At 41.8% G+C, this 22804-nt stretch overlaps 1 protein-coding gene across 2 annotated transcripts in view; it reads left to right on the top strand.

Moving 5' to 3' along the window:
* RAB3C (RAB3C, member RAS oncogene family) overlaps positions 1-22804 on the top strand; it is a 209187-nt gene that overhangs the window by 160957 nt on the left and 25426 nt on the right. For both annotated transcript variants that reach the window (XM_075932411.2, XM_006112663.5), the window contains exon 4: positions 22610-22734. In XM_075932411.2, the coding sequence (XP_075788526.2) occupies positions 22610-22734 (125 nt within the window). The remainder of the gene's footprint in view (positions 1-22609; positions 22735-22804) is intronic.

The raw sequence follows: 22804 nt of genomic DNA, 5'->3' as shown, positions 1-22804 counted from the left end.
CAGATAAATTCTTCCTAACGTTAGCATTCTGTCACCATTCGTGCTTCTAACTAGTTGTGACGTAGTGGGGGTACTTGCTGGGCTGTGGTGACCCCTGCTGTCTGGAGCAAGACCCAGCAGGGAAAACCTCGCTAGGCAGAGGTAAGGCCAAACTTGTTGAACCAGTGGCCAGACACCCCCCATGGAGAGGAACAAAGGAAGGTGGAATGCTGCCCTGACTGGGGGGGGCAGGGCTGCAAGGGAATTTAGTTAGTTACTGTGGGAGAGCATGGAGGAGAGCCTAGGAGAAGGGGCTGAAGTTTAGGGGCCCAGTCTCCCCCATCTCAAGGGGACCTGAGGCATCCTAGCCCAGCTCTGGGACCAGACTACATCTGTGCTGTGCTGTATCCTGGAGAGGCAATAAACTTCCTCTATTCCACCGGCTGGTGAAGTCTGTTTGTGCCATTTCGGGGTGCAGGAGACGGGGAACCCCCAACGCGCCGTCACACTAGTACAGGTTAAACCTCTCTCATCCAGAACTCACTGGTCCAGCAGCATCCATGGTCCAGCACCAGAGAGCCAGGAGCCACAGGGTTGGTTGAGGCAGCCCTGAGGAAGGGGAGCTGTGGCAGCCTAGGGAGAAGCAAAGCCCCAAAGCTGTGGTGCCCCAGTGCCCAGGTGCTGTGGAACCACAAAGCTCTGCAGTCTCAGTGCCTCGGGATGGTGGAGCCACAGAAGTCTGGGCACACTGAGGATTGCAGTCACGGCATCCTCAGCGGACCTGAGGAGCAGAGGCCTGGCAGCCCGGGAGCCACAGAACCTTGGTGGCTTAGAGCCACGAAGCTCCAGAAACCCCAGGAAGTGGAGCCCCCATGGTTCCCTGGCAGCCCTGGCAACCTCCAGGAACAGAGCCACAAAGCTTTGCTCCCTAGAGAGTGGAGCTGCGGCATGCCTGGTGGCCCTGGGACAGGCGAGTAGCAGCAGCCAGGGCTGGCCAGCAGGGCTGCGAGCCAGCAGCCTGGGGGCAGAGGAGCTCCATATTGTGGAAGGGAGCCCTGCTGGGTCTGCTGAGAGACGGGAGAGCCCAGAGTCTGTCAGCAGCGGGGTGGAATTGGTCCAGGAAACTCTCTCTTTCGGAACCAGTCAGGTCCCAAGGGTGCCAGACCAGGGCAGTCCATCCTGTAGACCAGTGGTCCCCAACCTTTAGAGGCTCCTGGGCGCCCAGGGGCGGGGCCACTCGCGCGCCGAGCACCTGGGGGTGGGGCCACTCGCGCGCCAGGTGCCCGGGGGCGGGGCCACGCGTCCTGGGGCACACCAGTGGTGGGGACGCCTTTGCACACCAGGGGCCGGGGCCGCCCGAGCGCCTTGTGCCGTGGGCCAGTGCTGCTGCCCGAGCCGCGCGCCTGGGGCCGGCACCGGCACCGCGCGCCCGCATGTGCCCCGGGGCTGGGGCCGCCCGAGCGCCGCGAACCAGGCACCGGTGCCTCCAGTGCACCGCGCACCGGGGGCGGGGCCAGCCCAGGTTGTCAGCGGATGCACACAAATGCCCTGGCGGGCGCCATGGCACCCGTGGGCACCACGTTGGGGACCACTGCTGTAGACGTCTGCCTTCATTATCTATGTATTTATCCTTGAATTAGAAAAAAAAAAGTCAATAATCATTGTTACTCCTCCGTTATTTGCTGTTACTGAAGAAATATAAGAGTTGTGAAATCAGTTCCCTCTTGTATTTATTACGTTCCTCCTTAATGTGCATTTCTTAATCTGCGGCTTCAGCATTGGTAGGTTGAAACCTTTTTTTCTTTTTAAACCACTGTTAAGACCAGTTACATTTATCACATAGAAATTAATTGCATTAGCCTTATTAAAAGAAATTGTTAGCGGGTAGATAAAATTGTATAAAGAAAAAGTAAAGTCAAATATCCTATGAAGCCCTTATTCTAATTATAGGATTTTTTTAATCCATCTGATCTTTTAGAATAATATTTTTTAACTGAAAGTGTATGTGTGACACTGGAAGGTCTCTCTACTCTTATGCCAAAAATATTATTAAGCATGAAATACCCATTTTCATTTGCTAATATAAAACTTTGTATGGATCAGAAGATTTGTATTGTAATAAGTTTTGCCAAACTTTCCTCTCCATTGATAACTTTTTCAATTTACTCTCACATCCACCTTTTCCTTTAAGACTAGGTACCACCAATGAGCCTGTCCATTCCTCCCTCTCTTCAACAGTCATGTGAAACACGCTTTGTAAAAATATCAAGTTAAACATTAGAACATTCTTCTTAGTTTCCCTAATCCCTTTCCCATCTCACGCTACTCCCCTCTTCCAAGTACCTTAAGCCTCCAGAAATCAGGAAACAAGATAAAAAACCGCTTTCCCCTTTAAAATGTGGAGATTCACTGAAGTCCTAGATGATTTTGATTAACCTGGCCAGTCCTCTGGTACAGTGAACTCTTGCTGGGGATACCAAGACATCCACTGCAGCAGGAGCTTGTCTTTTTGAAGGAGACACTACCTGAGCCCTAAATCAGCCCTTTCCCCTTTTAAGTCCTATTTTAACATGAAGTCACTCCCCATCCTTCCCCCCTGCCTAAAGCATACAGCTAGCACATATTTGTAATCCTTGTTTCCATTCCCCATTATATTCTGATGTTTCAATAATATCCTTTTAGGGTGGTTCAGAATTCTTCATAAACCAAGTGGACAATCTACTTGGTTTCTCACTCTCTCGTTACTTCCCTACCTTTTCTTCAGATTAATTTTGGATGTCCATCTCCTGACTAATCCTTTTCTTGACTTTATTGTTCCTATTTTTTGGTGATATTGTGGGTTTGACTAATAGTAAAATGCACTTTTTGGCATGTTGATTTAATGTCTGTGTCTTCTCTGGGCTGCCTTTTGTTAGTTTTATTTTTCCAAAGTTCCTTATTCCCTCTCTTTTCCCGCTTCTTACAACATATGTCTGTCCCTTCGTGTGAAGAAGTGCTTAAAAGTGAACCCAATCTGTATTATATTAACTTCCCTTAATGCAGCTATGACTTCAGCTAGCTCTCTTCTTTTGTTAGAGCAGTGGTTGCCAAGTCCTGGGAAATCAATACTGTATTACTCCCTAGCACAGTGTTTCTCAAAGTGGTTTGCAAAACCACTTGGAGAAACCTGCTAACTGGTTGTATTTATTTACCAGCTCCGCAGCCACTGAGCTTCATGAAACAAAAAACAGGACTATGTAGCACTTTAAAGACTAACAAGATGGTTTATTAGGTGATGAACTTTTGTGGGCCAGACCCACTTCCTCAGATCAAATTGTGGAAGAAAATAGGCATGACCATATATACCAAAGGGATACAATCAAAAAAAGTGAACACATATAAAAAGGACAAATCAAATTTCAGAACAGACAGGGGATGAGTTTCTGGTCTCTGTCAGTGGGATTAGAGCAGATGTGGTTGTATCGAAGGGATTGACTAAAGATGTATGGTGTGTTCTGGATGGGAGTTGGAGGCATGCAGGTAACTGTATGAGTCAGTGGGTTTTCTAATTTACCAATGGTAAATTAGACACCATTCTCTACAGAAAACCCACTGACTCATACAGTTACTTCCTTCATGCCTCCAGCTCCCATCCAGAACACACCATACGATCCATCATCTATAGTCAAGCCCTTTGATACAACCGCATCTGCTCTAATCCCACTGACAGAGACCAGAAACTTCAGGATCTCTACCAAGCATTTATAAACCTCAATTACTCACCTGGAGAAATAAAAAAAACAAATTGAAAGAGCCAGACGAATACCCAGAAACCATCTACTTCAAGACAGACCCAAGAAAACTAACAGTAGAACACCACTTGTCATCACCTATAGCCCCCAACTTAAACCCGTCCCACACATTATCAATAAACTACAACCTATACTAGAACAGGATACTACACTCCGAGAGGCTCTGGGAGACAGACCCATAGTCTCCTACAGACAACCACCTAACCTCAGGATGATTCTTACCAACAACCACAGGACATACCACAGTAATACCAACCCTGGAACTTTTCCTTGCAACAAACCCCGTTGCCAGCTTTGTCCACATATTTACTATGCTGACACCATTATTGGACTTAACCAATTCAGTTATAAGATCAAGAACACATATTCCCGCTCATCCAGAAATATAATTTATGTCATCATGTGCTGACAGTGTCTGTCTGCTATGTACATTGGACAAACGTCTCAGACGCTTCGCCAAAGAATCAATGCACACAAAATGGATATCAGACAGTATCACAAAGAAAAAACAGTTTCTTGCCATTTCAACCAGAAAGGGCATTGTCTCAATGACTTGATTACCTGCATCCTGCTTCAAAGGCATTTTCACACCAGACTTGAAAGAGAAACCTCTGAACTGTCATTCATGCTTAAATTTGACACTTTACGCCGGGGTCTTAACAAAGATGCTAATTACCTTACCCATTACAAAGATAGCTTCCCCAATTATCACCTATAATATCATTAGCTAGCAGACATTTACCTCCCTCCCTCTCATCCCCCATCTGTTCTGAAATTTGATTTGTCCTTTTTATATGTGTTCACTTTTTTTGATTGTATCCCTTTGGTATATATATGCTCATGCCTATTTTCTTCCACAATTTGATCTGAGGAAGTGGGTCTGGCCCACGAAAGCTCATCACCTAATAAACGATCTTGTTAGTCTTTAAAGTGCTACATAGTCCTGTTTTTTGTTTCAGCTGGACTAGACTAACACGGCTACATCTCTATTACTGAGCTTCATGGCTCCCATTGGCTCCGATTTGCCGTTTGCAGCAAAGGGGAGCAGCGGGAAGTGGTGGTCTGTCTCATGCCACTTCCTGCAGCTCCCCTTGGTTGCAAACAGAGAACAGGAGCCAAGGACGGCTGCAAGGCTCCATAGCGGCAGAACTGGAAAATAAACACACTGGAGCATCCAGCTAGCAGGTTTCGCAGATCACTTTGAGAAACACTGCCCTAGTATTACTGACAGAAGATCTCTGGCTCCTCCTAAAATTTGCTCTCGTCACTAAATCCTGCAAATCCATGGATATCTGCTTTATTTCTGTGGCTATCCACTTCTGTGGATATGGATGCAGATATCCGCATCTCATTTTTGCAGATATGGATGCAGGTGCAGATTCACATTTTGTATCCGCTCAGGACTCTACTTGTCACACAAAATAATGAAATCACAAAAATGTGTTTCTTGGGTCTGTTGGAATTCAAGGGGAGAATGCACAGTGCTCTGTGAGTTCAGTCTGCCTCAGTCTCTGTCTTCTATTGTGTATAAGATGATACCTGCTGCTTGGTTTAGAAATTACACTGGATCTTCTTTCTTCACTCCTTCAAATTTACCCCTACTCCTTAGGTCTTCTCCTCTCACATTTCTCCAGGTCTCCCACATTCTCTGCCCAATCTCTCTTCCCCACCCCCGATCCAAATTCCATTCTGCAGCAGAGCCATTGCCTCCAGTTTCTCCCCCATGCCTGTTTTCAGACCAGACCTCCCATCTGTTTTGACAAAATCAGTCTTAATTTCCATTATCTATGGAAGCTTGGGAGGATTTTAGGGATCTGATATTTGAAATTAGCTCACCAAAATCTTCTTTAGTGACTGGGACCCCACTCTCCTGCTTTCTTCTTCTCCAGAAGGACTTGCTCTCTTCGATTTTTCCATCTCACCTTGCTCTGCATTCTCATTGCTGTGTGAATTCCTCTGTTTTAAATAATTGTTCAGATTGGTTGCTTTATATGAAGCACCCATCTAAGAATTAGGACAGGCTTTTGAGGAGCTCATCGGGGCCAGGGAACAGCGATGTCTAGCGATTGTGCCAGCTACAAAACAGAGCAAAAGGTCCAACTAGCCACTCAGCTCCTATAATGTTACTTCCTGATCCCTTACAGTTTTCTTAAACAAAACACACAGACACATTTTTAGCCCTCAGGACTGTAGAAAGAAAGAAAAAAGCTTGAAAACATGAATCTTGATTTCTCAAAATATATGAATCAAATAGAAAGAATTGGAAGTCCTGACACCATGAAGGAATCACAGAGATTTGGTGGGGCAACTCACATGGAGGGGAATAAACCAGTGATGGGCATGTTCCTTCTCACAAACAGAGAAAGAATTGGTAGGGGAAGTAAAAGTACGTGGCAACCTGAGCAGCAGTGACCATGAGATGGTCGAGTTCAGGATTCTGACAAAAGGAAGAAAGAAGGGCAGCAGAATATGAACAGTGGATTTCAGAAAACCAAACTTTGACTCAGGGTACTAATAGGCAGGATCCACTGGGAGGCTAATATGAGGGGGAAAGGCATCTAGGAGAACTGGCTGTATTTTAAAGACGCCTTATTGAGGGCGCAGGAGCAAACCATCCCAATGTACAGAAAGAATAGCAAATATGACAGCCGACCTGCTTTGCTCAACAGAGAAATCCTTGGTGAGCTTAAACATGCAGGGGTGTGATCAGGAAGCCAAAGCGCAGTTGGAATTGAAGTGAGCAAGGATAACAAGAAGGGTTTTTACAGGTATATTAGCAACATGAAGAAGGTCAAAGAACATGTGGGAGCATTACTGAATAGGGAAGGCACTCTAGTGACAGATGATGTGTAAAAAGCTCCTCCGTTTTCACAGACATGTTCAGCTCCCAGACTGCTGCACTAAGCAGCACAGTATGGGGATGAGGTGAGCAGACCTCAGTGCTGAAATAATAGATTAAGGATTACTTGGAATGCTGGGCATGCACAAGTTCATAGGGCCAGATCTTAATGCATCCAAGAGTTGACATTACTGTTTATATTCAGGATGTTTAATAAATAACATCTGGCTCAGTCCGTCAGCAGAAATTAACTTGCAACTTCCTGCAGAATTTCACCTTCTGCCTGCAGTCTGAGGTAACAGGACAATGCTGCCACCCTGTGACGTGCAATAAGATGACAGTAAAAGAGCTGGTCTGACTCCCCTCTTTCCTGCTTCAGATACCTAGTGTTCAAAAGGGAGCCAATTCCAACCATTTCCCACACAGCAAAGTATTGCTATAGTAGTAGCTTACTGTTTGTCTGGAGAGACCCCAAACAAAATACATTACCGTTTATTGCTGAACTCTTATTTTGCTGGCTGATACTAATTTATACAACCATTGCCTATTTCAGTTAACAGTACAATCAGGGCAAACACCATCTGGCAAATCTAATTACAGATCTCTCAAAGCAATGGCATGACTGTGCAGAGAAGAAATATCCATAAACATCTAGGCTCAAAATTTCAAATTTTAGGCCCTTCATTTGTTCCAGCAAAAAGTGCACAGCCAGATGGGGAAATTGTACTCTAAAACAGTTGTACTAGTAGGCTTCTGCAGAGATTGACTTAGATATAATTTGATAACATCTTTGTTAATGAACTGGAAAAGGAGTTACAGAATGTGTTAAATTTGCAGATGAACCTAAATTGGGAGGGGTGATGAAGAGAAGTGATAGGGAAATCATACAGAAGGAACTGGTAAGATCAGAAAGAGCAAAGAAGATAGCAATATTAGGTTAAACCTGGAAAAAAGAAAGCTAAAACATGTGGGGAAATATAATCCAAAACACAGATATACTAGAAGTTGGGGAGTTTGGGAAAGCATTCCTGGCAAAACAGGCCTAATGAGAATAATGAGGTGGCAAATTTGAGATGAATTTTGTAATGAGAAATGGCAGTAAAAAGCATAAATCCTAGAGAATCTGCAGTCCTTTGATTAGGTGCTTCCTAGAATATTGCATTCCATTTTGAAAACCCCATTGCCAGACAATTATTGGCAAAGGAGAAAGTACATAGAGCTGATCAGCAAATAACAATTAAATATTTGGACAAACTGACTTTATTTAAAAAGACTATACACTAATTCTGTATTACTTGGTTAAATCACAGTTACAGAGTGGGGGCTGTTATAGGTGAAAATAAGTTCATTGTAAGGGACCTATTAAAGCCCCTTCAAGCCCTTAAATCAGTGTTGCATGTCTGTGCGGGGGCTAGAAGTAGAGCCTCTGTGTACCGCTCACTGCACATAGTGGAGGGGCTGTTCATTAGGGAAAAATAGGCCAAAACTAAGGAAGTGGGGGCCATTGGTAGTGGGCAAAGAGAGGAAATTGCTGAATCTAATTTTGTATGACCAGGGACACATATATAGCTGGATTTCTGCTCCCCTTCTTAACTCTCTGCAGAAATCCTATGTCTTTGGGCTTTGTGAAGGGCAGAGTGAATTTTACTCTGGAAACATGTTTGAAGCAGAGAAGAGACAAAGTGACACTGTTCAGATTTAGATTAGAAATTAATGCTAAGGTTCCAGTTTTATGGCACCAAAAGGTAAATGTTATTCTTATGAGATTTCAGTCTCAAATGGCAAACATCTCACAAGGTCAGCTGTTTTCATGTGATCTCGGCCACGGTTGAACCAGAACCACAAAAATGGACCCCCATCCCAGTGCATTTAGCAACTCAGAATCAGACTGCATATTTAGATGTTTTATGGTAGGCATCCAAGTTAGAAAATTTTCATCTACTATGGACAATGTGAACACTGGATTAAATAAAATGTATGTTAAATTATATAAACCTTCATGCATCAGGTGATAATACTGACTAATACGTTAGTGAGAAATTTCCCATAATGGCAAATTGCCCCATATTTCTCTGTTCTGGGGTTTCTTGCACCTTCTTCTGAAGTGTCTGGAACAGGCCATGGTCACACAGGATTTTGGACTTGATGGACAACTGGTCACGTCTGCTATGACAATTCCTGTGTTCCTGGGATGCAGAGATCATCTAGTAACACTGGAACAGTGTCTTTAAACAATTAGCCCTGGTCTACACTAGGGAGTTATTTCGAAATAACCCCCCTTATTTTGAAATAATGTGGAGCTTCCACACTACCGAGCCCATTATTTTGAAATAAGGGCCTGGTTATTTCGAAATCTGTACTCCTGCTTTCCTTGGGGAATAACGCTTATTTCAAAATAATTATTTTTCAATAGCATTAGTGTGGACACTCCGCTGCTGCTATTTTGAAATAACTACTCCTCAGAATAATTCGAAGTAATTACTATCCAGTGCTTCCTGGGACTCTAAGTTGAGGTAGCACATCCACAATAACAGAGTCTGCCTCGGACTAATTTCAGAACTTCCCCGTTGTGGGGACACGCTATTTCAATTTTGTTATTTTGGGAGTTATTGTTTCGAATTTAGTTATTTCAAAATATTTTCCTAATGTAGACATGTCTGTAGTGTACAGACATTCAGTGGTTTTAAACAGGTTTTATTTCAAAATAAAGGACAGTTTGATTGCAAGAATTCATCCTGTGATTTGACCATTTTTAAACTATACATGCAAAACACTTATATGCTTTAAATAACCAAATCATGGCTTTTATATAATTAACTATTGTGAACCAATCTTGAATCTCAGATCTGTGTGATAGTCAACCTCTTCATGCTCAAAACTCTTTGGGTGCGTCTACACAGCACCCTAAACTCAAAATAAGATACACAATTTATGCTACACAAATTGCGTGTCCTATTTTGATTCTATTTTGAAATAACTTATTTTGAAATTTGGCATGTCTACACAGTGCCAAATTTTCAAATAACGCGCTATTTTGGGCCATTCCTTAACCCCTGTGCAACAAGGTTTACAGAGATGGCAAAATAGCACACCCGTTATTTCAAAAAATATTTTGAAATAACGGGCGGCTTGTGTAGATGCAGGGTAGCTATTTCGGGATACCTCCAGTATTCCAAAATAGCCATGCAGTTTAGATGTACCCTTTGATTCTAGTATGTGTTTTCCTTATAGAGAGAGGTACCATATACTTTCAGGCAGAATTACCTTTGTTTTATTTTCATATATGTCGAGAGAATAACACATCATGAAAGAACAAAAGTAAGGTCTTCACAAGAGTGCACAAAATGAGTATATGTGTTTGTATTTTTGTTATCTGCTATAGAACATAGTATATACTTCATATTTAAAGTTGAATATTGAAAACAGATACATCTGTTTAGGTAAATACAATGAGGGCTCCTTCTCACATTACTTACTACTTTTTTTTCCCCAGTTGTCTTGTTCAGACTTCCACAGACAGTTTCTGCAATTAATGTAAATTGATTACTAACATGATCTTTTATGTTGGGGCATCTGGAGAATTAAACAACATGAATATTCAAAAGATATGAAAGAATAAACTGTACTTTAGTCCTCAATGTTTCTTATAAATATTATTTTAATCATAACCACTTTGGGCATGTCTACACAGCAGGACTAAAGCCGAAATAAGCTACGCAACTTGAGCTACATAAATTGCATAGCTTAAATCAAAATAGCTTATTTCAGCTATTGGCAATGTCTACACAGCAGGAAGTCTGAGTAAAAGCACTCTTTCTCCTTACTCCTTATAAAATGAGGGTTACAAGAGTTGGAGTAAGAAGTCTTCCAGCTTGACATTATTTAGTTATGTCAAAATAACTGCTTGCTGTGTAGACATGGATTATGTTATTTTGGAATAAGGTGAGTTATTCCAAAATAACACTGTAGACATAGCCTTCTTGTCCCTCTCCTTCCAAACCCTAATCTTTGATGATTGTGCATGCTCTGCATGTACAGTAATAGCTTGGAAGGATCATAATTTAATAGCAAGTTTCTCAGTTGGGTGAAGATTAAAATGTACAGTCTTTTGGCTGTATAGTGAGTTTCTAAATCACTGTGCACAGTACGATGCAGTTCACAGCCTTGTGCTTGACATAAAAACTCCATTAATATGTATTGTTACTATTCCCCACTGTGAAAAATGTGTTAAATTAGTTGGACTATACAAAAGTAATCCTGCTTTGATCACTGCATTACCTTGCTCCAAGTCAGAATTTTGTCTTTCTGCTTTGTGTTTCTATTTATAACTGTAATTGATACATTTTAATCACATATAAAATGAATCTGTGAACTATATTTGACATCTGTCACCTACTCATTGATATTGAACAAAATACTCTGTTTTCCCAAAAATGCCTATGTAAATAGTGGAAGTCCACCAACCAATGAGATTAAAAGACAAAAAAAGATGGCAATAATACAAAATAGAAAAGGAAAGAAATGCTGTTGATTTTGGCAGAAAATTTACTATTATGAATTATATTATCATCTGAATTCAAGGCTCACATAACCAGGAGGGGACCACAGAGTTCTACAGTTCATAGGCACCTCCTCTGTGTTATAGAGAAGCAACTTATAGAGTCCACAAACAGAAAGCTCAGAGCACACAGATGTGCTGTATGCTGTGACCTGTAATTACATGCCTCTGTATTAGTCTTATTTAAGTGTCAGCTGTAGAGTGCTGACAGTGCAAGATGAAGAACACAGTCCTGTCCCTGTCTTGTTGGTCTTCCAGTCTAAACAAATGGATACCACAAATCAGACACAGAATGCACAGTGGGACACAGAGAACAGAGTATAGGCCTATCACAGAGCATAGGCACTATTCTAATGTAAGGCATGGTGACAGCATTTTGAGTGGTAAGTTTAGTATTGGTGGTGCACAACAGGGATCTTGTTAGTGCTATACTTGAAAAGGGAAAGGGTTTTTCATGTAAGTGAAAGCAGGGAAGAAGACAGGAAGCACAAGTGTGTTCAAAGTATACAGAAGATGAGAGCACCTGCAGCATGATCTATTTTATGCAAATTAGGTATGCCTGCAGGCTGCTGAATAGTTAGTCCTAATTCCAACTATAAGACATACATATTTATTACGTTTTTCAGCATAGTGGACTTTTACCCGTATTGCACATGCTACTTGGGAGGGAACTGTCTTAACATAATGTAGTTGTTTTTAAAATTTAAGGACTTGACATTCCTAGGAAAGATTGTGCTTAAAAACATTTGATCACAAGGAAAATCCCTGTTAATGTTACCCAAACATTTAGAGGTTACACTTCCATTCCTCTTTCAGTCCTGCACAGCTATGGTGAAATATATACACTCTTGCTGCTTTTTTGACCCAGACAGCTAGTTAAAGTTCCAGGACCTGCAGATCTGCTGACTAGAAATTGATGGAGTCTGGTATTTTCTTTTGATGCAATTTTCTTTATTGACAAGGAATGTATAAAGTCCTGCTTCTCTGTATGCAGCAGGAATCAAGGACAAAATGAGACATTTCTTAACTAAAAGCTCCATGCCTCTTTCGTCAAAGCTCACTTTCTTACTTTTTCCAGGGCATGTTATGCTTACCATTCTACTGCTTGGCTTTTTTGCATGTACCTATCTTTCTGTTCTCAGTTTCTGTGAGTTCTACAGCCCCTATTCACACACATTATTCAGCAAAAATCCCAAAACAAACAGAAAAAACATGTCCCGTCTACATAATCCAAACTTCTTCACTAGGCTCTATAAGTCCTTGTTTTAGATATGGCCTTTTACTGATCTCTCAACTATTTTAACTAATAGGCACATTGATGCATCGTTTTCAATGAGGTTAAACTCAGCCCTTAACAAGCCTTTAACCCATCTCCTAACAATACAGTTTCATAGAATAATAGGACTGGAAGGGACCTCAAGAGGTCATCGAGTCCAGTGTAGGAGGAAGACCATTTCTTGTTTGAACAATCTCTTGTGAGTAGGGTCCCAGCCAGAAGTAGAGGATAGAGCAGGAGTAGCCAACCCGTGGATCTTTGCTTAAAGAAATGTGGCTCTTGCTAGACTTGCTGGACTCGATGACCTCTTGAGGTCCCTTCCAGTCCTATTATTCTATGAAACTGTATTGTTAGGAGATGGGTTAAAGGCTTGTTAAGGGCTGAGTTTAACCTCATTGAAAATGATGCATCAATGTGCCTATTAGTTAAAATAGTTTTCTAGTTAGATTCATAAGATCCTACCTATGAAGATTTCACACAGATAGGTTTAGTTTTTGTGACGTTTGAGAGAAAAAAGCCCAGACTGCAGAACCCTTAGGTCCAGGTGTGGGGCACAGAGGTCCTGCTTCTTTTGCTTCAGACAAAAGTTGGGCACATGAAAATAATGCAATGAAAGAAGGGAAAGGGAAGCTGAGAGGAAGAGAGAAGGGTGTTTGAAGACGCATAGGGTAGGGCCAGAGGTGGAGGAGAAAATGTATTAAAAAAGAACACAAAGAATCAAAAGAGAAACCAGAAAGCAGGTGATGGGGAAGAAAGAAGCCCAGGAAAGGGAAATATGGATGCCAGAGAAAAGGGGAAGAACAATAGAAAAGGTCATACTGAAGAGGAGGCTGAAACACAAGAAGTAGCTCTGTGCTTAGGACTCACTGAACAAATGTCCCCTCTAATCTTTTCCATCCATGTGTGGATTTTTTCTGTATATGTGTGGAATATTTTTATGTGCACCGAGGCATGTGTGAATGTGCACCACTAGCAGAAACAAAACCTAGCTGTGGGCACTCTGCTAATCAGCTAGACAATATTTGACTCTCTCCTGAGCCGCTGCACAAGTGCACAGCTTATAGGGAACACTGTGTGGAGACCTGCAGATCCTATCCCCAAGATCCAAGGTACCATCAGGAGTGGCCCGAGGCCGGCTGCAGCAGCTGGTGCCCTAGGCGGGGCGGCACAATCACTGCCCCTGCCTGAATGGCCATCAATGACCATGATGTCATCACGGGGAGCCCCGGTGCCCCATGACATCATCATAGGGCACCCAGGCCAATGGAGCCCTAGGCAGCTGCCTAACTTGTCTAGGCTCACGGGCCGCCCCTGGGTGCTATACAGAACTATATTCTATATCCAACCCACTGAAATGTCTGTTCTTGTGTGGGATGTTAATTGCACACCCAGATTATTTGCAATAGCTGACATTACTGGGCTAGCATGTACACCTCCCATATTGTGTTAATAGAGAGCTGTTAAAACTTGTGTGAAAAGAGATGTCATGTAGGGTGTAAGCTTTTTACTTTAATGTTTAGCACTTTATTTTTTCTGAAGGAACTAAACTCTGTGAATTGAGGGGGTAGAAGCAAGGGTCACATTTCTGAGCATGTTATTACCAAAACAAAATAAATGCTTAAGATTGGCGGGAGGGGGCAGGAGAAGTTGGCTTACTGCTACCAGCTGAGAGGCTTATACATACTTTTTTATTCTTGTTATCTCAGGACTGAAATGTGGCTCGTAGTGTTTATGAATGAAGCTGCTGCTGTAGAGACATATGAAAGATTTTACTGATAAATGTTCTTATTCACTGGTAAAAATAAAGGAATTTGATTTGCAGTGTATCCACTTTCTACTGCAGTAAGGAAAAGCTGTGGTGTTCTGTGTAATATTCATATTCTTTTAACTAGCCTGCTGGCAGTAAATGAACCAGAACTTTGTCAGTGTCACACCTGTCACATAGCTTCTGCATTTTCAATTTATCTTCCTCCCAGGGAAGGTTAAAAATGTAGCCTGTAGTTGGGAGATTCACACAGCAGGGCCTTGCACAAGGAAGATAAAGTCTGTAAGTAGGAGGTATTGAGTCATTGATATTCTTCAGCTTCCTTCAGTGTAGGTTTATTTCACAACTAGAGCGCATTTTAAACTACATTTGTCCTTTAATTCAGACACAATTGAGTTTGTGGGATGCTGTTTGACCAGCCTGGTCAATATTTATTAACCAAGGCCTGTTGCGGTCAAAATCAGTTTACCAACAACAGAAAGTTAAGTATATCCCATATCCATTACTGCCTTCACTTCTCAGTTGGCTCCCATTTCCTCTCACTGGGTGATAGTGAAGAAAAAGGTTTTTTTTTTAATGGTTTTGGTTCTTGCTACTCCTCAGACCCCCCTACTCCTGTCCATGCTGGTTCATTGTCCCACTGAGGGGGCCTTCAGTTGCTGTCTATAAACAGATGGATATCTCAGCACTACATACAGCAGCCAATGAAGTGACCATGCAGCTAACAATGAAGAGACCTGTAGAGAATATGTTAAGAGATACTAATATGCTCTCTGCCTTTTGAATTTTTTATGAACAGGGCATGCTCAAAGTCATTTAATTTTCTCTTTGGGTGCATCTACATAGCAGTGTTATTTTGGAATAACTGTCATTATTCTGAAATAACATAGAATAACGTCTACATTACAAGCAGTTATTTCGACATAATGTCAAAATAACGTCGAGCTGGAGGACTTCTTACTTTCACTCCTGTAATCCTCATTTTATGAGGAGCAAGAGAAGTCGGAGGAATAGTGCTCTAACTCAGACTTCCTGCTGTGAAGACAGCGCCAAAAGCCAAAATAAGCTATTTCAACTTAATCTACGCAATTGACATAACTGAAGTTGCATAGCTTAATTCGGTTTTAGCCCTGTTGTGTAGATGTGCCCGTAGTGATGACTATTAAAACCATGGAGCATTTGTACTAGCCTTTATTTTCAGAGATACATGGGTTTTTATTAGCTCAGCCCAGGGCAGGAGAAATAGAATGTTTGGGTGTAGGCATACTGACTGGTTTCAGTGGTTCAAAACTTCTAAGGTTTTCTATGTTGGTCAGTAGTTGGAAATATTTTTCCCAGGATAATGCTCCACACTAATTGTGTTTCTTGGAGCTATGTTACAGTCCCCAGCAGCCATAGGGTTGGGTACATTCTGGTGAATTGATATTTTAAATAAGAATATGCTGATGATCAGATCAGACATTTGGGGTTCACATAAGCATCCAAATGTTGAATAAACACTAAGGAGTCCTGTGGCACCTTAAAGACTAACAGCTTTATTTGGGCCTAAGCTTTTGTGGACAAAGATCCGCTCTGTCAGATTTCAAAGTGAGTCTTTGCCTGTGAAAACTTATGCCCAAATAAAGTTGTCAGTCTTTAAGGTATCACAGGACTCCTTGTTTTTGAAGATACAGACTAATGCGGCTACCCCTCTGATATTGCCACAAATGTTGGGTGTTTGTCTGAGTCTGCAAATGATGATTGAGCTTGCCAACAAAGCCATTTTGGACCAGACTGGACAAGTTTTTAACCTTCATCCTAGGTTTTTGTAGTCCCAAGCAGCTCATCTAACTGATTTATTTTAAATGGATAGCCTCCTGCCAGAATGGGTTGCCATGGAAAACAGGTGGAAGGCTTGAAGCTACTCAGCTTTCTGTCTCTTTACTCAGCTGCTCTGCTTTCTACATGGTCTGCCAGCTAAACATAGAGTAGCCAGAGATTGGGCAGCATCCAAATGACCACTTAACCTGAGCACTGAAGTGATGGGACTGGAATATTTCTGTACTGTCCCCATCTCTATCCCGTTCCAGGGGCTGAGTGGGAGAGATGAGACCGAAAGGTAGACATAAAGGCCTGGTGGATGCATGGGATCAAAGAGAGATGTGGAAAAACCCAGAAGGATGTGGGGAATCGCAAAGGTCTGAAAGGAGGACACATAGGGGGAGTCAGGGTACCTGGGAGTACTCACTAGAGAATGGAGTGAAGTGGCAAAAATCCCAAAGCTACCCCATGTCCAACTGAGTGAACTGAGAAGAATGCTAGGACCCACCCTGTAAGGAAAAGAGAGTAGGAAACATTTCTCACTGAAGAGAAAGTAGGGGAGGCACCCCATGTCTGCCCGGTCTCTAATGGAGAGTGATAGCTTCTGAACATGTTGCAAGAGGACCAGACCTTCTGTCCTTCCTTGAAGACATGGGGTTATGAGCCTACTTAGCCTTCTCCCCCCGACAATGTTATTGCAAATAAGTGGAGGGAGTTTATCTGGGGACACAGAAGTTGAGCAGGGCCTCCACAGGTTCAGATAAACATCCAAACTTGCAGATGCAGAATGCCAAGATTTCAATAATTGGTAGGGTTATAGTAAAGGCAGCTGGGAATCCATCTTAATTCATATATTAACTTTGCAGCCACTGGCAGTACAGCCAAACTACTGGCTTTTTGAAGAACTATTCCTGGGGCAAGGAAAAGCTTTGTTAGCAAGTCAACACAACCTCAGCCCTAACTGTTTCTTTAAGTTAATTACAGGTGTCTATCTAAAACTAGCTCATCAGGACCTCATTACGATTTCCCTGAACTTGCTAAAACAAAGCTATGTGCATGACCCTCTCTGGAGCATAGTCAGTAGGACTGATTGCTGACAGTGCATATTATTTACCAGATATTGGGGGACTTTGGAGTCATAAAACAGGGCATGGATTATACTTGTCTATAGAAGGAGTTTGTCATTGTTGGCAGATACTTTGTTTTGTACATTTTGTTTGTTCCATGTTTTTGTTCAGAATGCCGGGTGCCAGTGTCCCATAGTGTTCTGATTCGAGCTCTGAAATGGTATGTTCATAAACAACATGCTAATTCCCCCTTTGAAAGCTGCACGTTTGTAAGAGATGAGGTGAAGGAAAATGACTCTATCTAGGTCAGAGATTCTCAAACTTCATTGCACCATGATCTGCTTCTCACTCTGGGGGTACAAGGGGGAGGACGGGGGAGGGACAAAGCCCGAGCCGCACTGCCCTGAGTATGGGGGCCAATGACACAGCCTAAGCCTTACTGCCCTGGGCCTAGAGGTCGAAGCCCAAGCCAAAGGGATTCAGCCCCTATAGGAAACCTATAACCTGATTCCTGCCACACAGGGCTGAAGTCCTCAGGCTTTGCTCTCAGGCAGTAAGTTTTGGGTTTTGGCTTCAGCCCTGGGCAGTGGGTCTCAGGCTTCGGCTCTGGCCTTGGGCCCAACAACTCTAAACCAGCCCTGGTGAGCCCATTAAAATATGGTTGTGATGCACTTTGGGGTCCTAATCCATATGGCTATCTCAACGATATTGTGATATTACTCTCTGGTTCTGTAAGTGATTCTTGAAGGAAATATATAAAAACATGCCACACCCATTAATCTAAAGAGCCTGCTTGTTTTCAGAAGCATATTTTGATAGGTAATAAGAATTAAAAGGATTTGAGCCTGTGAGCAAAATTAGCATGTGCATGCACATGCACATGGAGCCTTTCTGGCCTATTTCTTTACCTAATTGTTTATAGTTTATTGTACACAAAGGAGAATTTAAAGGCTGTTTTAGTAGCTTCCACATAAATGATTGACACCACCAAAGCTAATGAAAAAAAGACAGTAATCTTGACAGTATTCTAACGTAACAGTCCAAAACACGACAGTAACATTTGTGTGAATTGTAGTGCTTTGAGGCATTTGTGACGGACTCCCTCCCCATGCTTTATGAAATGGACTTATGAACACAAATATGTATAACTTAAAGATGCTTTGGACAAGTTGCTTCATGTAACTTATCAATTGTAATGTCTTAATTTGCTGGGTCTGTGTATCTTACTTTGGTGTATGTATCATTCTTGTGTATAAAGTTAGGTATATGGAGTATGGGAATGGTTTATGATTTTAAATGTGCAAATGAAAGCCATCAAGGGTGTTAACCCTCAGTTTCTGGAAGATGACCAACTGTTAACAATCTCCTTTGTCCTCTAAGTCTTAGCAATGGTTGGCCTGAGGAAGTCACATGTCCACCCCAACAGCTGGAAGCTGACCAAGCAGTGGAAGGGTAGAATGTAGAAACAGAATTCCAATCTAAAGTGGAATCTTTAAAAACAATAGGAGACTAGCAGATCTTTGTCTTTGGCTGGTATAACACACCCAAGAGAATGAACCAAAGACCCCAGGGTGAGGAGCTGCTGCCCTGGTTTTGAAAGCTTAGCTGGAAAATGAAAAGTTTTAGGGTGAGTTTGTAATGAGTTTGTAATGAGATTTCAGTGTTAGACTTAGCTAAGCGTTTTCTGTTATTTTAAGTTTATAATCTACTTTGCTCTGCCTGTTCTCACTTATTGCCACTTAAACCCTACTGCTCATACTTAATAAAATCACTTTTACTTACTATCAAGCCCAGTATATATAATTGTTACCTGGGGGAGCAACCAGTGTGTACATTCCCCCTTTCATTTTTAAAGTGGGCTTACCTAAATAATTTATTTGGGGTTCTGATTCCATTTGAGGAGTATCTTGGGAAACTGGGCCCAAAACTGTATTTTCCTTGGACCTGAAGAGTTTCAGTGTCTGTATCATTTCTCGGGGAGGGGAGGAGGAGAGGGGAGAGTGATTTCAGCTCTGATCCTTGGCCAAGGGAGACCAGGGAGCTGGCCCAGCAGAACATAGCGGTGAGAAGCCCCAGAGAGCAGGGAGGTGTGTGGCAGTGGCCTTGTCAGCACCCTGGGAAGCACCCCAAGGGGTCTTCTTTGACTGCACCCCATCACAGTATTACTGTAGAATACTGTATTATACTTAGAAGGGGAAACAGTGTTGCTTTAATCAGCATTGCAGCAACCCTCTTGATCTATAAGCAATGTAGCTGAATTGCAATACAAGGCTTTAGCTGATCACTGAAAAAGAATTGATCATTGAGCTGCTGTATGAGCATGTGTCTATAGTGCCCATATATTTTAGAAACTCTAGGGTGTTTCAGATTGCATGCTTACAATGCAACTAGCGTATGAAAGCAAGGTAAATTTTACTATTGCTGTACAGTACGTCAGTTAGACTGAACCATAATTGCTGCATTCAGCTTGCTGCAAATTACAGCTTTGCCTTTTTGTGTTTTCCTGAGGCTAAAGTTCTTTGCGAGGACAAAACTACATAGTTTGAGTTTGTCAAAAGGCTTTGCTATTTGAAAGGTCATATATGCAGCTAAGGGGGAAAAATGTGTTTTAATAGACCTTTGTGTTGGCTTTTGTGGTGACTTGTGGATGAAAAAAATCTATAGAAGCCATTAGTTGTAATAAATGTCAGAGGAAAACATAATGGTGGCAACCTTATTAAATACTTTTGAATCCATTCTGCTTTTGATGTGACAGTGTAATGGAAAGGAGTGAGGGAAGAAATTGCTCTGAATACTACCACAGAATGTCATTTGCATTTCTGCACTGCAAAGTCATCTCTGAACAGAAGCAAACCATGTAGAACTAATGAGAACTTAAGGTCAAATTTTCTTTCTCTGACCCTGTATTGTCATGATAATTATCAAGGACAATATCTCTTAACTTGCAGCTGAAATCAGGCCTCATGATGGGGGCAGGGGGTGTAAATAGGGCAACTGTCTCGGGGCCTGGCAATTCAAAAGGGCCAGGAGGCTCCTGGTCGCTGGCACTTGGAGCCCCAGACCCTTTACATTGCCACAGGAGCCCATATAGCACACTTGGGGCAGTGATGAGGAGGCCCTTCTGCCCAAGGCCCAGCCCCTTTCAGTTGTGTAATAGATTTGACAGTGTAGGACTGGTGACAACTATTAATCCTCTTCTGATTAACAACACATTCTATAAGAACTCAGTGTGGTTCCAAAAGTACATTTTTACACAATTAATTTATGGCATTCTATTTTCAAAGCCATAGTATCTTTAAGTATAATATAAAATAAATAGTATTAAAAGTATTAAAATTCTGACCTCTGTAGACTGCTTTAATTGAGTTACCTTATGATATGCTACATATTAATATAAGAAAAAGCCTAGAAGAACAGTGTATAAACAAATGCTTCAGATCACATATCATCATTAACTATGTAAATGATGAACATATAGGTCTAGACCTTCAGTCCCATTTCATCTGCTTTTTGCTTACAATGGTAGAGCAAAGTAACCGTGAGCCAGCCTAAATAGCCCTCTGGCTAATTTCTACGCAGTAGAGAAACCTTTGGTGATGCAGAGTTGCAGTAAAAAATTCTATACCATTCAGCCTATGGCCTCAGTGCAGGTGACGTCATTCTGAGACCAGTGAGTGGCAGAGTCCCTTCATGGTCCAGACATATCCAGCTACTGGAATGAACATTTAAGGTCTTGGGGTTGGCATTTTAAGCTACAACAGGCTGCTCTAATTAGTGCCCAGTGTATGGACATAGGCAGATTGGCCATAAGGGTTGCAAAGGTGGCCTGCAGACATTTTTGCACAAGTCCATTCTGTGATCTTGCACTGGGTGCAACCAGAGTAGAGGATTTCCCACATGGTCTCTCTACCATACTACCTGGATAAAGTTAGTGTATACTTATGGCGATACGTGATGGAAAATTGCCACTACTGGGTGTACAACTTTCACTTGCTAGTATCAAAAGTAACTGAGCAACAGCATTATGTTGCCATTTAAGCCTCTCTTATGACCTCTGTATAATGGAACCAAATTCTGCAGCAGCAGCTACTTAATTCTGTGGATTTATCATAAAGAAAAAAATGTTTTAAAAAAAGAAACAGAACTCTGGTAAGACTGGCTTGATGTTGCCTAAAGTCAGGAACAAGACTGTGATACTGTGTCAAAATTATCTAAAACAATATTGTGCTGACACATATTATTTTAAAAGCAAAGGGAAGGTTTTGGGGATAACATAGCCCTGATAGAACAAAAGACTCCTAGGGTACGTCTAGACTGCAGGCTTTTGTCAACGGAAGTTTTGTCGACAGATACTGTCGACAAGACTTCTATTGACAAAGAGCGTCTAGACTACATTCAGATCTGTTGATAAAGCAATCCGCTTTGTCAACATGACAGTGTGGACGCAAAGGACAGTGTAGATGCAATAACGCCTTCTGTTGAGAGAACTCTGTTGACAAAAGGCGATATTCCTCGTAGAATGAGGTTTACAGCCATTGACAAAACTTCCAAGTTCTGTCGATGGTATGTCAACAGAACTCAGTGGCAGTGTAGACGCAGGTATAGTTTTGTCGACAAAAGTCCACTTTTGTCAACAAAACCCTGTAGTCTAAACACACCCCAAGAGAATATGCTGGGAAGGAATACCAGGAGAGAGCCAGAATGCCTTTGAAGTTTTGTGGTTAAATTTAGGGTACATCTATAATGCGTGACTATTTCAGGATACTAGAGGTATCCCATAATAGCTACCTTATGTCTTAACAAGCCACCCATTATTTTGAAATATTTTTCTAAGTAACGGGTGTGCTATTTCGGCATCCCTGTAACTCTTGTTCCACGAGGGTTAAGGAATGTCTCAAAATAGGGTGTTATTTTGATATTTGGAGCTGTGTAGATGTGCCAAATTTCAAAATAAGCTATTTTGCAATAAAATTAAAATAGAATCGCAAATTGCGTATCTTATTTCAAGTTTAGGATGCTGTGTAGGTGCATCCTTAGATCCTAATTTTGAAAGGTGGAAGATAAGATATGAATAAACTTTTAGTCTTTTGTAAAAACCACTCTGGTTCCGCTAGAAGATCTTTTGTTGAAATGTGAAAATTCATCCCTTTTGTTCTGGGAGGAAGGGCGAAAATGACATCTGTGTCCATTTGTAATTGACATGCTACTACTAACCACCTATTTATACTTTCCCAAAACACCACTATACGGGACTTGCAAGCAGCTACTTTTCAGTAATAAAGGAAGAAAGGCTTCTGGCAGAAGAAATCCTAAAAGGAGTCTGTCCCCTGACTCAGGGGGACTGTAGACTATACTAATATTGCTCTTATGTTTTGCGTTGTGCAATCCTATGCTTATTTGAAGGACAGAATAGCAAAGAATCATTTTAGTACAGATGTCAGTTTTGTTTTCATTTATCTTACTATGATTCTGGTGAATTTGATTTTTGGAGCAGTTTTCTTTGTTTTGACTCTCTCTCTCTCTCTCTCTTTAAGGTCAACTCAAATCAAAACATACTCGTGGGATAATGCCCAGGTTATTTTGGTCGGGAATAAATGTGACATGGAGGACGAGCGTGTAATCTCCACTGAGAGAGGCAAACATTTAGCAGAGCAACTTGGTAAGAAGAGAAATTATAAGAGAGTTCTGTGATTGCTTCTAACATTGTATTGAGTACTATCATTAATGCA

This window comes from Pelodiscus sinensis, chromosome 6 (assembly GCF_052426305.1).
Source record: "Pelodiscus sinensis isolate ZL-2025 chromosome 6, ASM5242630v1, whole genome shotgun sequence".
Taxonomy (NCBI): Eukaryota; Metazoa; Chordata; order Testudines; family Trionychidae; genus Pelodiscus; species Pelodiscus sinensis.
This window is presented reverse-complemented; position numbering and strand designations above follow the sequence as displayed.